At 39.2% G+C, this 16,915-nt stretch overlaps 1 protein-coding gene across 7 annotated transcripts in view; it reads right to left on the reverse strand.

Annotated features, from left to right (window-relative positions):
* Window positions 1-8,701: 8,701 nt before the first annotated feature.
* Window positions 8,702-16,915, reverse strand: part of SORBS2 (sorbin and SH3 domain containing 2) — a 515,532-nt gene continuing 507,318 nt past the window's right edge. For all 7 annotated transcript variants that reach the window (XM_033943759.1, XM_033943750.1, XM_033943740.1 and 4 more), the window contains one exon: window positions 8,702-10,367. In XM_033943759.1, the coding sequence (XP_033799650.1) occupies window positions 10,306-10,367 (62 nt within the window). In that variant the 3' untranslated portion in view covers window positions 8,702-10,305. The remainder of the gene's footprint in view (window positions 10,368-16,915) is intronic.

Below are 16,915 nucleotides of genomic sequence, written 5' to 3' on the forward strand. Positions count from 1 at the left end.
TGAAAAAGTATATGCTGATAGAACTAACACTATGCGTAGATTCCTTGCTGTCTGGCAACCTCTCCTGCATTATTGCAATGCTTAACCCTCTGCATTTTCAAGCTTCTGTAACTTCGCTTGCTTACATTCCTTGCAGTTATATCTCTTAATATTACATCCAAGACATGAGTAATCTGATGATGTTTCTTACATTACCTCATCCTACTGGAGTATATTAAGATACATTCCTATATTCCTCAGAATATCATTTATTCATAGTGGTGATTTACATTCTGAACTGTATTGTATTGTATTGTTTGCTTTAGTTCCTTATGTAATTTTGAAACTTAATAAAAAGTTTTGAACTAAAAAAAAAAAAGATCTAGTTCCTTATCTTCACCCCAATGCTGAGTTTGCTATAGCAGGAAGATCGACGCGTTGGATTGGGCATTATGTTCTGATTGGTGACATCTATGAAGATAAGTGTAATTTTGTCTCTTGTTCTTTTTCCTTTTCCCTGTGCACAGTGGTGGGATGATTTCCCGTTTTTGAAAATTTACATTTTTGAAGAATTGTGGAGTTTTTTTGCCTGATACAGAATTAGAACGGCTAAAAAACTAATTGGGTTGCCGTCTGCATATTATACAAGGTTGAGGCTTTTTCTCCACTTGAATTAAATGGTTTTTCAGGGGGTACTCCCATCACTTGGCTAATAACATTTTTTTCTTTTTTGGATATATATTTTGTTATTATTATTATTCTTGAGAGATGTTTAAATACCTACTTGGCATAAATGCACATGAGTTGAATCTCTTTCATTTGAAAGGATGCTCTGGAATGAGAGGGCATAGGATGAAGTTAAGAGGTGATAGGCTCAGGAATAATCTAAGGAAATACTTTTTTACAGAAAGGGTGGTAGATACGTGTAAAAGTCTCCTGGAACAGGTGGTAGAGACAGAGTCTGTGTCTGAATTCAAGAAAGCCTGGGATAGGCATGTAGGATCTCTTAGAAAGAGGAAGAGATAATGGTTACTTTGGATGGATTGGCCATATGGCCTTTATCTGCCATCATGTTTCTATGTTTCTAAATATCTCCTACATGGAAAGGAGATCTGAAAAACATTACCCAATCATGTTAGCCAATCTATTTTTTTCTGTCTTGGTTCTCCTCTTTATAAAAAACATACTTGCTTCATGGTCAGAGTCTGACCAAGGCCTTTGGTGGTAGGAAAGAAGAGCACTAAAAGGATTAATAGGTTAGTTTTCTTCTGGCTGCTATTACTAGTGAATTCTGAACAGGAGTAGGAACAATGAAATGAGGAAAAGACGGCCTCGCATCTGTTCTCAGACTGGGAGACGGGTTGGTCAGTGTAGGCAGGAGTATTGCAGAGCGACGCAATCATAAGAATGAATATTTTCTATTCTGATAAACACCAAATTGCATATTTCTTCTTAGTAGAACTGATCCATCAGCAGTATTCGTTTGGATAAAAATAGAAGTTCTTTACTGATTCACACAATCATAATATTGAAAATATGCATCTTTTACACATAAAACGTTTGTGAACATATTACTGGAATATCCAGTCTCTCCTACATTTGTTTATTAAACAGATAAGTAGCACCAAGGATGATCACCAAGGTAACAGTATTCAGTGCCTGTTGAGTTTCAGTTCTTTGCCAAAAATAATGACTCATCTCTGAAGCATTTAGTTTTCTCAAACATACATGCTCTCAGCGCTATATTTGGCTTTCTTGATTTCTTTTTCTTATACAGAGTTTAGGTCATAGTTCACCAATTACATTCCTTTAGCTGTTAAAAAGGATGCTTTTTATCACTCTTCGTGGGAATTAGGATGAGCCAGTTGCTGTGATGTAGCTGGATTTGCAGAAAGCATTTTGGTTAAGCGCATATGAGAGCTTCCTTATAAGGAAGTCACGTGATGGGAGGTAATGCCTCAGTTAGGATTGACTGGGAGACGGGAGGCAGAGAGTGAGGCTGCACTGTTAGTTTTCTCAGTGGAGATAAATAAATAGTGGTGGACACCAAGGATCTTTCCCAGAACTAGCTATGTGGATGACATTCTGGGTAGGAATGTCAATGGTGGTACCCCACATTCTAAAAGTAAGGATCCTTTTTGAGATCTCATTTGCCACATTTATTTATTCCTTTTGTTTGTGAAAGCCCTGGAAAGGTGAGGCGTGGCAGTGATAAAGCAGGCGAGGCTGCAGAATAAGTTGAGACAAGAATCTCAGACTTACAACAGGCAAGAGGTGGGTGTAAGGCAATGGGAGGGGTTTTCTTTTTAGTTCACATTCCTTTCTCCCTGTCTCCACTCCTGATTTTAGATTCCTAATCATGATTCTTGCCATCAAGTGCCTTAGGCAACCGCCTGGACTGCCCACCTTAAATATGACCTAGTGTATTTATAATGTTCTGAAAGGAGGAATGAGGGAGGTAATTAGGTTTGCAGATAATTATTCAAGGTTGAATCATGTATGAATTGTGGGGAGTTGCTGGAGGGTCTGGTTAAGATTGAGGGAAGGAGCCTCAGGATGGTAAATGGGATGTTATGTGGACTGGTGCAAAGTGATGCCTATAGGGAGAATCCTGGCTACCAAGTACCAAGTTGAGAGTCACTACCCAGGAGGAGAACCTTGAAGTTATTACAGATAGCATATTGAAGTCCTTATAGACCACTCACTCCTGCTTGCCAGATTGATAGGCATATGCATTTCAGGAACTGAACTTAAAAGGTTCCAGACTGAACTGCTCCTCTTTCCTCCTAAACCCTCTGCTTTTCTCCTTCCATTCTCCGTTTCTGTAAATAATACTGTTATCGTTCCTGTCTCCTCTGCTCTTAACCTTCAACATCTTTATAAACGATCTGGACATTGGTACGACGAATGAGGTGATTAAATTTGCAGACGATACGAAGTTATTCAGAGTAGTGAAGACACAGGGGGATAGCGATGATCTGCAACATGACATAATCAGGCTCGAGGAATGGGCATCAACATGGCAGATGAGGTTCAACGTGGATAAGTGTAAAGTGAAGCATGTAGGTAACAAAAATCTCATGCACGAATACAGGATGTCCGGGGCAGTACTTCGAGAGACCTTCAGGAAAGAGACTTGGGAGTTCTAATCGACAAGTCAATGAAGCCATCCACGCAATGTGTGGCGGCGGCAAAAAGGGTGAACAGAATGCTAGGAATGATAAAGAAGGGGATCATAAACAGATCGGAGAAGGTTATCATGCCGTTGTACCGGGCTAAGGTGTGCCCTCACCTGGAGTACTGCGTCCAGCACTGGTCGCCTTACATGAAGAAGGACACGGTACTACTCGAAAGGGGTCCATAGAAGAGTGACTAAGATGGTTAAAGGGCTGGAGGAGTTGCCGTACAGCGAAAGATTAGAGAAACTGTGCCTCTTCTCCCTTGAACACCCTGGACGTGTATGAATAAAAGATACTTTAAAGATTGAAATTACTGCATAGAATAAAAAATATTAATCTAAAAATTTCTGTTGAAATATAATATCTTAGATGTCTAGCTAAGAGTATATGGTAAAGTGGTTAGAAGTACAGCCTCAGCACCCTGAGGTTGTGGGTTGAAATCCCATGCTGCTCCTCGTGATCCTGGGCAAGTCACTTAATCCTATGTCCAATAACTCTCTCAAAACTTATTAAAACTTGTCTTAAGCACATATTCACCAAACACTTTGGTGCATCAATGATATGTTAATAGACTTCTCTCTTTTTTGGCAAGTCACTTAATCCCCCATTGCCCCAGGTACATTAGATAGATTGTGAGCCCTCCATGAATGATAGGGAATATGCTTGAAGTACCTGTATGTAAACCACTTAGGCTATAAATGGTAAATCAATACTAAAAATAAATACCTACTTAATTATATTGTGAGTGGCCTCCCTCATAGATAATCTAGAATATAATAGCACCCCTAAATTGCATGACTTATTTACAATAGGGATAACAATATCCTCAAATTTGATCTCAGTGAGTACATCAGTAGCTAGGTATCTCAATAAAAGCATCACCTGGGTCTTGGCCACATTTAATTTCAAATGATTCCATATATACAGCTATTCACTGATTGTAAATGCAGTTTTAAACTTTGGATAATCTGTTCCACTGAATCTGTAATAGGTAGCAGAAACTGAATATCGTCTGCATATAGACAGTACTGAAGATCTAAACAGTTAAGCAATTTATATAACAGCAGTAAAAAAAAAAAAAAAAGTTAAATAGAATGGGAGATAAGTAAGAGCCCTGTGGGACCCGTGTTCCATATCCTACGTCCCCTGATTCCTACATTCCATGGAACACCTAAAATTTTCTCTCTACTACTCTCTACTAAAAAAGTGCTGAAAAATTGAAATACTACCCCCCTTACACCTATGGAGTAAAAGCAATTCAAGAGAATTTTATGGTTAATAGTGTCAAATGCAACTCAAATGTCTAATATTACCAGAAAAATATCTCCAATCCCTATCAAAACCAGTTCCAATAATATCTAATACAATGTTTCCCTGAAAATAAGACCTAACCCCAAAATAAGCCCTAGCATGATTTTCAAGGTAGGTCTTAATATAAGCCCTCCCCCCAAAAATAAGCCCTAGTCCATGGATTTGCCAGCAGCAGCGCTTCCCCCTGTCCAGGGCAGGATTAATTCTTCGAGGGCCCCTAGGCACCCAAGTACGCTTGGCCTCCCTGGCCCTGCCCCACCCCTACCCCACCCATGCCCTGCCCATAGTCAAGATACCATAGATAGGTTCCAGAATTTCCCAAGAGAACAGACAGAGGATCCAACCATTATAATGTACTGGAACTGGGTGGTAGATGACAAGGGGAGGGGGGAGAATCTACACCCTATTTTACCAAAATAAATGGTTTGCTATACCGGGTAGAGAAGAAAGGGGAGAGGGAAGAGCACAGACAGTTGATAATTCCTGAGGTGTTTAGGAAGGTACTTATGAATCTGGCCCATGACCAACCTCTGGTAAGTCATTTGGGGGACACAGTACTATTAGGCACCTGATTCTGTGAGCCTTTTGGCCCCAAATCTATCAGGATAAAGATCCTTTCCAGAATGCCAGAAAGTGTCCCAGCAGCTTCCTGAGAAAAGCCCTTTAATTCCCATACCCGTAGTAGAATGACCCATGGATAGGGTCTCGGTAGATATTGTTGGACCTTTGGATCGTAGTACCAGAGGTAACCAATATATCTTGATGATGGTGGATTATGCCACCAGGTATCCCTGGGTCATTACCCTTTGGGAAACAATGAAAGTGATAACTTGAGAATTATTTAAGATCTTTTGCCAAGTAGCCTTCTCGAGGGAGTTGTTAATAGTGGAATGAATTTTACATGCAACCTGTTCACAAGAGGTTTAGAAAATATTTGGGATTAAACATATAAGAACCACTGCTTATCACCCTCAAACAGATGGGTTAGTGGAATGGTTTAACCAGAGTTTGGCACAGATGGTTAAGAAAATATTAAGGATTGGGACTCTATTCTCCCATATATTTTGTTTGCTTTTAGAGAAAGTAACCTCTAAAACGTGTCTCATTCTAAAAGCAAGTACAACACAAAGAAAAAGTCACTAACACCCACAAAGAAGTGTACACGCCAACAAAATTGGGACAAACAATTCTTTATTCAGTAAGAGACTCGACACTGCCAGTGTTTCGGCTCTTGGAAGAAAGCTAGTGTTGAATGCTGGCCCTGTGAAACGGTCTAATTCAATATTGATACAATTATTTTTAATAAGGAAATCATATGACGGACAATTAAAAAGACCCCTGAGGCAGGGCAAGAGCCGAAACACTGGCAATGTCAGGTCTCTTACCGAATAAAGAATAATTCGTCCCAGTTCTTTTAAGGGCGAACCAGTTTTTGGTAATGGCTTTTTATCTTTAGTTTCCCTTTCTTTTGTTTCTTCCTTAAATGTTTTTTTTCTCTCTACCAATTGTAGTTCCAACCCTTCTTCCCTCATTTTTCGTTTGTCCACGTTACTAAAAAATTGTTACTTCCCCCAGTTTGTTTTTAATTGTTTTGGTATGTTGTTTTGGTATATTTTTTTATCTGTACACCGCCTTGAAGGTTTGATTAGGCGGTATAAGAAATTTTAAATAAACTTGAAACGTGTCATTCTTAAAGCAGACATTAGAAGATGAACAAGTTGTGTTGGAATAGAACTAGTAGTGGAGGTTTGTTTATGTTTATTATTTCTTGATATAGCACTTTATCCAACACATGGATAAAGCGGTATAACAAGATTTTAGACAGAGACTCCATGTAAAGACAGGACAGAAGCACACTCACACACACAAAGGAATAATAAGACTATAATTAAAATTTTAAATTTGTGTCTTGTTTGCTCCCTAGGCAGCAAACCAGACACAAATTAGAACAGACATGAGGGAATTTCAGGAGGGTTTAAAACTGAAGACTTGTTTGAAGAAAGACTTCAGCATAGTCTTGAATTTTGAAAAACGGGGGTGGAATTGAGATGCACATGTCAGGGTGGGATGTGCAGGACATAAAAACATGCTTCCTGTTCTGTTTGTGACGTAATGATGGAATCTTCTCAGTTTCAAGATAATAATTTGGACAAAGTATACCGGTTATATTCCAACACAACTTGTTCATCATTTATTACAATGCCTTTGTGCTTTAAATTATGCTGGGCAGGCATTTTTGTGTCCCACTGCTTAGAGAAAAAAACATTGTTTTGAGTCACTTCAGTGTATAGTCTTGGAACATTTGGTTAGCACAGAATCTCAAGGTGACATCAGAAAATTATGTCAGTGTTGGGTGTTCAAACTGCAGACAGTAATACTTCAAGGATTGAATATTGCTGTTGAATGAAAAACATTTTTGTGACTTGATTTGTTTCTGAATGGTTGATGTCATGTGGATATCTCTTAAATATTGGCGTTTTTGTTTTCTGCAGCCATTTTGGATCCTAGCTCACATATGGAGGATCATGAGCATCTTATCTTCCCTGAGGCAGCAAAACGAAACAGGGAACCCTTGTTGGGAGTGGATATGAGAGATGTTCAAGTCTTCAATGATTAATGTTTTTTGAAAAGATATGTGATTTGAATTTTTCATTTATTCTTATAGAAGTATAGATTGTTTTTCATACTTTAGTTAGATATGCTTTCATGGACTGTCATAAAATATTTAGTGAGACATGTAGTTTAACCCTTTAAAATTCTGTTTGTATTTAATTTGGAACTTTTTTGACCAATGATTATTGTGAACTGATTGACAGTGTTTACAAATGTCGGCTTCTTTTTAACCACCACAATTTTTTCAATATTTTGTTATAGAGCAGTGGTTCTTAAACCTGTCCTGGGGGACCCGCAGCCAGTCAGGTTTTCAAGATATCCCTAATAAATATGCATGCGGCAGATTTGCATATAATAGAGGTGACAGGCATGCAAATCTACCTCATGCATATTCATTAGGGATATCTTGAATACCTGACTGGCTGCGGGTCCCCTAGGACAGGTTTAAGAACCACTGTTATAGAGTACAAGTATTTTAAATGAGTCACCATCATTGTTGAATTTAGGTGGCAATTGTGTTATGAAAGTGTGATATTTGCCATTTTGCTTACCTACCCCAGGAACAAAATGGAGCAGACAGCATGGGCCTAAGGGCTCCTTTTACTAAGGTGCACTAGCGTTTTTAGCGCATGTTACATTGCTGCGCGCGCTAACCCCGCGCTACGCACCAAGAACTAACACCAGCTCAATGGTGGCATTAGCGTCTAGCGTATGCTAAGCGCACGCTAAAACCGCTTGCATAGCTTATTAAAAGGAGCACTAAGTGTCTTTATCTGCCACAAGATTCTTTGTTTTTTTGAAAGTTATAACTGAAAACCTGTTTTTAAAATCTTTATTGTCATCTACCAATTATCACTTTTTGAAAGGCATTTTTTTTTTTTTAAATTAATTCTCTTACCGTATAATAAAAAACAACATTCTGTTTGTTCTAGATCTTTGGATCAATTTCTCTGCAGTTTTTTTTTGGTGTTTCTTTTAAAAATTTCTACTCCCACCCTTTTCTTGGGATTGTCTCTTTCCTCCTCATTCTCATCTCCTGAGCCCTTTCCTCAGAGCTCTGTACCTCTTTCCAAAGGCATGCAGCTCAGGTATCAGAAGAGATGCCCTAGGCAACAGAACGAAGGTAATACAATGTTATTTGAGAACAGAAGCTGGAAAAAAGGTGGTTATGAGCTCACGTAAATTACAAAGTAATCCTACTTCTGTTGTTGCCATGACTAATAAAAATACAATATGCATAGCAAATAGTAACTACAAGACAAAACATGCTGGAAAGAAGTATTGTATATGTCAGGCAAAATTTATTAGAAGTCTATTCAAGAAAAAAAACCCACAAATACCCTTTGCTTGTAAGAATTCAAAGTCAGTTACCTGAAAATTCAGGTCTGAAAAATTTTTCTTTCTAATCGCATAAAGAGTAGAAACAGTACGTGTTTAAATATTACAGGCAACAGATACTGAAATCTTCCCTCATAAACAGCATCAAATATAAGTATTCAGGTCACAGCAAAGCTGCATGCACTTGGCCTAATTCAAAAGTCAAAGCCTCAGAAGTATAAAGCTTTCTTTTCCCCACCAAATATGCAGCAAGAAAGGTGCACTGCAAAGCAGATGCTTACCTTATTTTAGTAATAAAGATATATATACAGTTTGATTTGGCTGGTAAACGTGTATTTTTTTTTTTTCAAATTCAAAAAATGTTTGCATAAAATGCTATTTTACAGCATTGCATTATCCTCGTGTCACCATGAGAGAGTGAATGGAAATACTTAAAAAATTATTTTTTTTAGGTTTAGTGCTGTCTGTCTGAAGGTCAACAACCAAATAAAGAACTTAGTTTTTTTTTTTAACTTAACCAATTTATGGCTCTATACAAAAAAGGCATATATATGTACAAGATGCTACAGGCTACATACAAGGTGTTATTTACCAGAGGAGAAATAAAATAATTTTATTGTCTGATAAGGTGCCAAAGAAGTCAAATGTGTACTGTTCTCATCATGTCATTGAGCTTGACCTAACAAGGGCTTGCATCCAAGAGATCTGATTAACCAGGTTCATCATATTCATCCTCTTCCTGTCTCCAAAGCTTACCATTGGGAAGATGAATAAGTGGTTTAAATAATAGTCTACTACAATCACAAAATATAACAATAGTGTAACAGCCTTAATACTTATCAGTTGTGTTTCCTTTCTCGCACTGCTACATGTCTAAAACCAGAACTTGCAACCATTGACCTTTCACTTAAATATACAGGTAATAATGTGGTGAAATACAGGGTACTGTGCATTACTCAGAAAAGGATACTACTAATCTGTGGGTATCTTACCATGTGGCTATGTTAGCCTAAAATGTTAAATTAACACTGTCTCTCAAGCTTAAGTGTTGAAGAAGAAATTCCTTACTGCTGCTTTCATAATTCCAATACACTAGTGAATATGGATAAAATAATGATAATGATAAAGGTTTTCTCCCCCATGTCTTGTGCCCTCACTATTATAAAAAACTTCTCCATATCTGAACCTTTTACACTTTAGCTAGGAAATGTGTCGCGCTTCAATTGAGAATCTATCAATCTTCTCACACTTGCCTCTTTCATAATTCTTTGTGAAGTACCGGTAATCAGTGCACGCCTTACAACTAGACCCTCGGTGGATACTGTGCAAACAACCTAAAAAACTCTTGCACTTTTGCAAACCACCACATTGAGCAAATTTATGATGGTAAAGGTGAACACAACAAATACCATTAAAAGTAAACGTGAAAATTTCATGCTGTTATTTTTTTTTTTGAAACATAAAGCCAAAAAGCCCCCTCTCCCAAAACCATCTTCTCTCCATTACATAATACATGATGGTCGTGCTTCCACAGAGTTTCCAAATAGTACAAAAATGCCTCAAAGACAAGATTTGTTTTCCTTCACAGTTTGCCCTCAGTATAAGGCCAGTTGAGGTCTTCATGGTAGTGTATCCCAAAGAGAAAATGGTCCAAGAAAGAACGCAGAGAAAAGCCTTGACAGTGGAATAATCCCCTGGTTTTGTAAAACACAACTTATCCACGCTGTATTCTTTGCTCTAATACTGCTGGGACATTTTGGCAAACAGTGGTTGCAACTAGATAATGACTGCTATTTGAAACCATAAAGCAAGAAAACAAGAAGTGCATTTCTTAGCAACTTTAGGTGGCTGTGCTTCAGAGAGGTGGCATAAATAAGCAGAAAAGTCACAGTCTTTTGACATAGTTTCCAGGGAAAGTACCAAAGAATCGGTTTCGTCTGGACGTTCCTGGAAAGGAGAAGAAAGAATGAATAAAACCTGATAGTGAAGACAGTGAGATGTGGTGGTTATTTAAAATATATATCTAGCTATTGTTGCCTATATCACTATAAACATATGTATAAATATATCTATCCATCTATCTGTAATGTATAAAAATACAGAAGTTATAAACATACATAGTGTCTGAAAAAATGGCACCCCAACAATTTTCCAAAATACCCATAAATAAATGTACTCATTTAAAAATTATTACTATTATTGACTGGTGTTACTGTAAGATGCTGAAAAACCTGGATGATCCCCTGTTATTCAAAGTGATGTCATTTAGAAAGTGCCACTTAGTTTTTAGGTGGAATATAAATTAATGAAATAAATAAGTGGCAATTAAGATCCATTTTAGCAACATGGCGTCTAGCAGTGAAGATAAAGTTGCAATTAAATTTTTGCGACAAAATAAGGCATATAACACAAAGCATGTGATAAGGGAGTTTCTTAACACAGGCTGAGCTAATGTATTTTCAAAGGTCATATGTCTCGGAACCAACACGGGGAGATGCCACTCTTGACCTAATCTTCAACGGACTAGGGGGACCCACAAAGGAGGTGGCGGTACTAGCCCCACTAGGAAACAGCGATCACAACACGATCCAGTGCAGGCTAGAAATTGGATCATCAAAGGTGAAAAGAACCACAACGACATCACTCAACTTCAAAAAAGGGAACTACGATACCATGAGGAAAATGGTGGGTAAGAAACTCAACTGCAACACAAGGAAGATGGAGTCCGTAGAAAAAGCCTAGACCCTACTCAAGGACACGGTGCATGAAGCTCAGAACCTGTGTGTCCCCAAGTTCAGGAAAGGGTGCAAAAAAATAGAACAAAAAACCCAGTGTGGATAACAAATGCAGTGAAAAAGGCGATAAGCGACAAGAAAGCATCATTCAAAAAATGGAAAAAGGACCAAACAAAGGACAACCAAAAGAAGCACAAGAAACACCAAAGAGAGTGTCACCGAGTGGTTAGGAAAGCAAAAAGAGAGTATGAAGAGAGATTGGCGGGGGAAGCAACAAACTTCAAATCATTCTTCAGGTACGTTAAGGGGAAGCAACCAGCAAGGGAGGAAGTGGGACCCTTAGATGAAGGAGACAGAAAGGGAGTGGTAAAAGAGGAAAAAGAGATAGCTGACAAGTTGAACGAGTTCTTCATATCAGTCTTCACGAGGGAGGACACAACCAACATTCCGGAACCCAAAGAGATCGTAAATGGAGATCAGGATGATAAGCTGGTCCAACTAGAGGTAAGCCAAGAGGATGTCCTCAGGCAGATAGACAGGCTAAAGAGCGACAAATCACCAGGATCAGATGGCATTCACCCAAGGGTATTCAAGGAACTAAGGAACGAAATAGCAGAGCCACTTCGACAAATATGCAACCTATCCTTAAAAACTGGAGAGATCCCGGAGGACTGGAAAATAGCAAATGTCACGCCCATCTTCAAGAAGGGTTCTAGGGGTGACCCGGGAAACTACAGGCCAGTGAGCTTGACCTCGGTCCCGGGAAAGATGATGGAAGCGCTGATTAAGGACAGCATCTGTGAACACATCGATAACAATGGACAGCTAAAGTCGAGTCAGCATGGCTTCTGCAAGGGTAGGTCATGCCTCACAAACTTATTGCACTTCTTTGAGGGGGTAAACAGCCAGGAGGATAAAGGGGAATCCGTAGACATCATCTACCTTGACTTCCAAAAAGCCTTTGACAAGGTACCACACGAAAGACTGCTTAAGAAGCTATGGAACCACGGGGTGCAAGGGGAGGTCCACCGATGGATCAAAAACTGGCTGGCAGACAGGAGACAGGGTTGGAGTAAAGGGCCATTACTCAGACTGGCAATGGGTCATGAGCGGAGTTACGCAGGGGTCGGTGCTGGGACCGCTCCTGTTCAATATATTTATTAACGACCTGGAGGCGGGAACAAAATGTGAGGTCATTAAATTTGCGGATGACACCAAACTATACAGCAGGGTTAAAACCACGGAAGACTGCGAAGACCTACAAAAGGATCTGACGACATTGGAAGAGTGGGCCAAAAAGTGGCAAATGAGCTTCAACATAGGGAAATGCAAGGTCATGCATGTAGGGAAAAAAAACCCGATGTTCACTTACAAAATGGGGGGATCACTGCTAGGGGTAAGTAACCTTGAAAGAGACCTGGGAGTGATGGTAGACACAACACTGAAGGCGTCGGCACAGTGTGCCACAGCCTCAAGGAAAGCAAACAAAATGTTGGGTATCATTAAGAAGGGTATCACGACCAGGACGAAGGAAGTCATCCTGCCACTGTATCGTGCAATGGTACGTCCGCATCTGGAGTACTGTGTCCAGTACTGGTCGCCGTACCTGAAGAAGGACATGGCAGTGCTTGAGGGAGTCCAGAGAAGAGCAACTAAGCTGATAAAGGGTATGGAGAACCTCTCATATACTGACACTGAAAAAGCTGGGGCTGTTCTCCCTGGAGAAGCAGAGACTTAGAGGAGACATGATAGAAACCTTCAAGATCCTGAAGGGCATAGAAAAAGTAGACAGGGACAGATTTTTCAAATTATGGGGAACCACAAGTACAAGGGAAACTCGGAGAAATTGAAAGGGGACAGGTTTAGGACAAACGCTAGGAAGTTATTTTTCACCCAGAGGGTGGTGGATACATGGAACGCACTTCCGGAGGCTGTGATAGGCAGGAGCACGTTACAGGGCTTCAAAAAAGGTTTGGATAGGTTCCTAGAGGACAAAGGGATTGAGGGGTACAGATAGAAGTAGAGGTAGGTTATAGGGATAGGAGTAGAGGTAGGTTAAAGAAATAGTCAGGGACCACTGCTCAGGCAATAGGCCTGATGGGCCGCCGCGGGAGCGGACCGCTGGGCGAGATGGACCTCTGGTCTGACTCAGCGGAGGCAACTTCTTATGTCTAAACAACTGCAAATAATTTTGAAACTATATAAGGGGGTCCTGTTTAATCTGGACACCGTGTAGATATAGATGTAGAGATATAAATATATAGATATTCATGCACACAGCAATTTAAAGCTCCAGGAATCCTGTAGTCAATTTGTTCATACTGGGGATAATTTTATTATGATTTTGTTGTGTATGTACACAGAATAAAGGTAACAAAATTAAAAATATAATTCAGCAACCCAAATGCTATACCTTAAACTTATAATAATTTTACCCATCATGTGCTTTCCTATCCCAGTTATCAACCATTATGCCTTTGCCATGTGCTCAGTATCAAAATACCTAGTTACAGCAAAGATAATAGAATATTAGCTGATACGTGGAAAACATTGCGTTATGTAAGTAATCTAACAACTATTCCAATTCACAAATCTACAAATCAATCTACTCCAAGATTCAAATTGGCGGAGAAAGGCTCGTCTGGAAGCATTGGATGATTGCAGGAATACGTATATTAGATGATGTTATTTTTAATGGTAAAATGCTTGAATTTTCACAGTTACAACATAAATATGGCCTTAATAGATCAGAAAGTTTTAGATGGTTGCAACTGAAGCATGCCATTCAGGCAGGGTTCTCTGACTGGAAAAACCTTAATAATCAATATAGTATGGAATTCCTATGCTTTCAGGCAGACTTCATGGCCGCCCAGTGGTATAAATTATTAACTGGACTTATTAAAAAGAAACCAAACACTGGTCTGAGAGACATTTGGAGCATTGAGATTAAGCATCAAATTACTGCATCTCAATGGCCACGAATTTGGTCTTGGAGGATGAGATGTACAGTGTCGGCATCTATGAGACAAACTTGTTTTTTTCTGTTACATAGAGCATTATGGACCCCTGTTTGGTTACAAAAATTGGATAGCTCTAAGTCTAATAAATGTTGGCACTGCCATCTCGAAGCAGGGACTTTAGATCATTTATTGTTCTATTGTCCATTTATTATGAATTTTTGGAAATCAATTTGGGACCAAATTAATTGTTTATTAGATAATCAAGTGGCATTATCATATGATACTGTGCTGTTTGGTATGGTAATGAGAGCAAACTGTCAGATTTCTACAAATAACAACAAATTATTACTTATAATGACTGGGGTTGCCATTCAACAAATTACGTATAATTGGAAAAATTGGAGTAGATTAAATTATAATTTCTGGTGGAATTCCTTTTGTCATGTTTATAAAATGGAAAGATTTATTGCAATACAGCGTGGTTTTTTCAGGAAATTTCAGGATGTGTGGGAGCCATTTACAAAGTATTGTACCGATTAGATGACATATTATTTTATTTTATTTTTCCCTTAAATTTACAAGTTTGATCGTGAGGCGGGGAGGGTAAATTTATTGTTACATATTGTATAAGGTATTGATTATATGATAAGAAAGGGTGGGAAGGGTGGGAGATAAAAACATATTATTTGTACCATTGATGATTATTAAGTGTTATATTTATTGTTAATTTGTTTGGATATATTGTTACGCTTATTGTAAATTTGAAAATGAATAAAGAATTTAAAAATAAAACAAAACAGGGCAGATATTCTGACCCAAAAAAGCCCCCCATTTTCTCATACACCCCTCACAACTAAAAATCTGTCTTTCACCCTCATAAATGCCAGATCAGTAAAGAACAAAGGCATCATACTAAATGACCTTACAGATAAAAAACTGGGACATATTCCTGATTACTAAAACTTGGCCTAAAGACAATGATGGAGTTATACTAGATATGATATGTCCCTTAGGCTATCAAGCTTTAGCAGGCTCCTGTACACACAAAGGAGGAGGAGTAACAGCCATTACTTGCCCATGACCAATCGATTACAGAGAAATGTACATTGGCACTAGATCCAAATGTGTCACATTAGGATAAACCAATAATTATCACCTGTTGATTACTCAATTAATTGATCTTATATCAAGTTTTACTTCCAAAGATATTACAAAAATATTACTCTTCAACCAATGTTATTTATATCAATTTAAGCCATTTGTATGGACCTTCTGTTTGTAACCAGGCACCACACTGCCGGTTACTTTATTCTGCATCAGTCCAGATTTAATAACTTCATTGACTTTATTTCATTCTGTATTTTTTCTTTTCTTTCATGTATTTGGATTTTTTTTAAAAAAAACGATGTATCAATTGTTTTTTTATATATAACTCAAGCCTAATAGTTTTCATAATCCTATTAGCGCTGTGATTACAGGGAACCCGTCACTTATCTTAACAGTAGACAGTTCCTCCTGCACCTCCCCCAACATACATGTTTCAACTAGAAACTTTTCTTCAAGAGCGAGGTAAATGTTTGTGGGAGCAATTTCAAGCATGAAAGAAAAGAAAAAATACAGAATTAAATAAAGTCAATGAAGTTATTAAATCTGGACTGATGCAGAATAAGTAACCGGCAGTGTGGTGCCTGGTTACAAACAGAAGGTCCATACAAATGGCTTAAATTGATATAAATAACATTGGTTGAAGAGTAATATTTTTGTAATATCTTTGGAAGTAAAACTTGATATAAGATCAACCTTAGGATAAAAACATGTATTGAAAAAACATGCACTATTAAGGATAACTATGGCAAATTGTAACCTTGAAACTCTTTTGGGTCCTTTTATTAAGGCACACTAACCGAGTTAGTGCGCGCTAAATGCTAAGGCACCCATAGAATATAGTGGGGGCAGGAGCAAACCCCACTCACTCATGTCCCTGGAGGCTCCATGCAATGACTTTTTTCCTTGGTACTTTTTTGGTTCCAACAGCTATTAGGCCTCTCCTTCTACTCCTTTTGTTTTTGCCTTCTATGTCTACTTTACTTTTAAATATTGTAGTTCCCCCCACTTACTGCTTGTTGTTAATGTACGTTTTTATTATGTCTTGTTTAAATTAGTTTTTGACTGTCTAATTTGCCTATGATCATGTTCCCTGTTTTTTTAATTACAGTGGTACCTTGGATTACGAGCATAATCCGTTCCAGGAGCATGCTCGTAATCCAAAATGCTCGTTTATCAAAGCGAGTTTTCCTATAGGAAATAATGGAAAATCGCTTTGATAGGTTCCCACCCTCCACCCCCCTGAGGCCAGCAGCGCTGCTCCCCACCCACGAGAACCGGCATTGCTCCCCCCGAAGGCCCCCCCACGCGAACTGGCACCCTCTCCCCCGCGATCTGGCACCCCCCTGCTGCCATCGGGCACCCACCCACCGCCATCGGGCACCCCCCTGCTGCCATCGGGCACCCCCCGCCGTGAACTGAGGTCCCCCCAATCCACCCGAACCCTCTTCTTACTTTGATGTAGCCTCCGCACCGGCACCAGCATGTCCTGTGCTGGTGCCGGTGCCTGAAGATCTGCCTCCTGTGCTGGGCCTTGAGCATGTGCGCATGCTCAAGGCCTGAGAGTTCACGTTTAACGTGAGAGTTCACGTTCGACGTGAACTCTCAGGCCTTGAGCATGCGCACATGCTCAAGGCCAAGCACAGGAGCCAGATCTTCGGGCACCGGCACCAGCACAGGACATGCTGGTGCCGGT

The sequence above is a fragment of the Geotrypetes seraphini genome, chromosome 1 (genome assembly GCF_902459505.1).
Source record: "Geotrypetes seraphini chromosome 1, aGeoSer1.1, whole genome shotgun sequence".
NCBI lineage: Eukaryota > Metazoa > Chordata > Amphibia > Gymnophiona > Dermophiidae > Geotrypetes > Geotrypetes seraphini.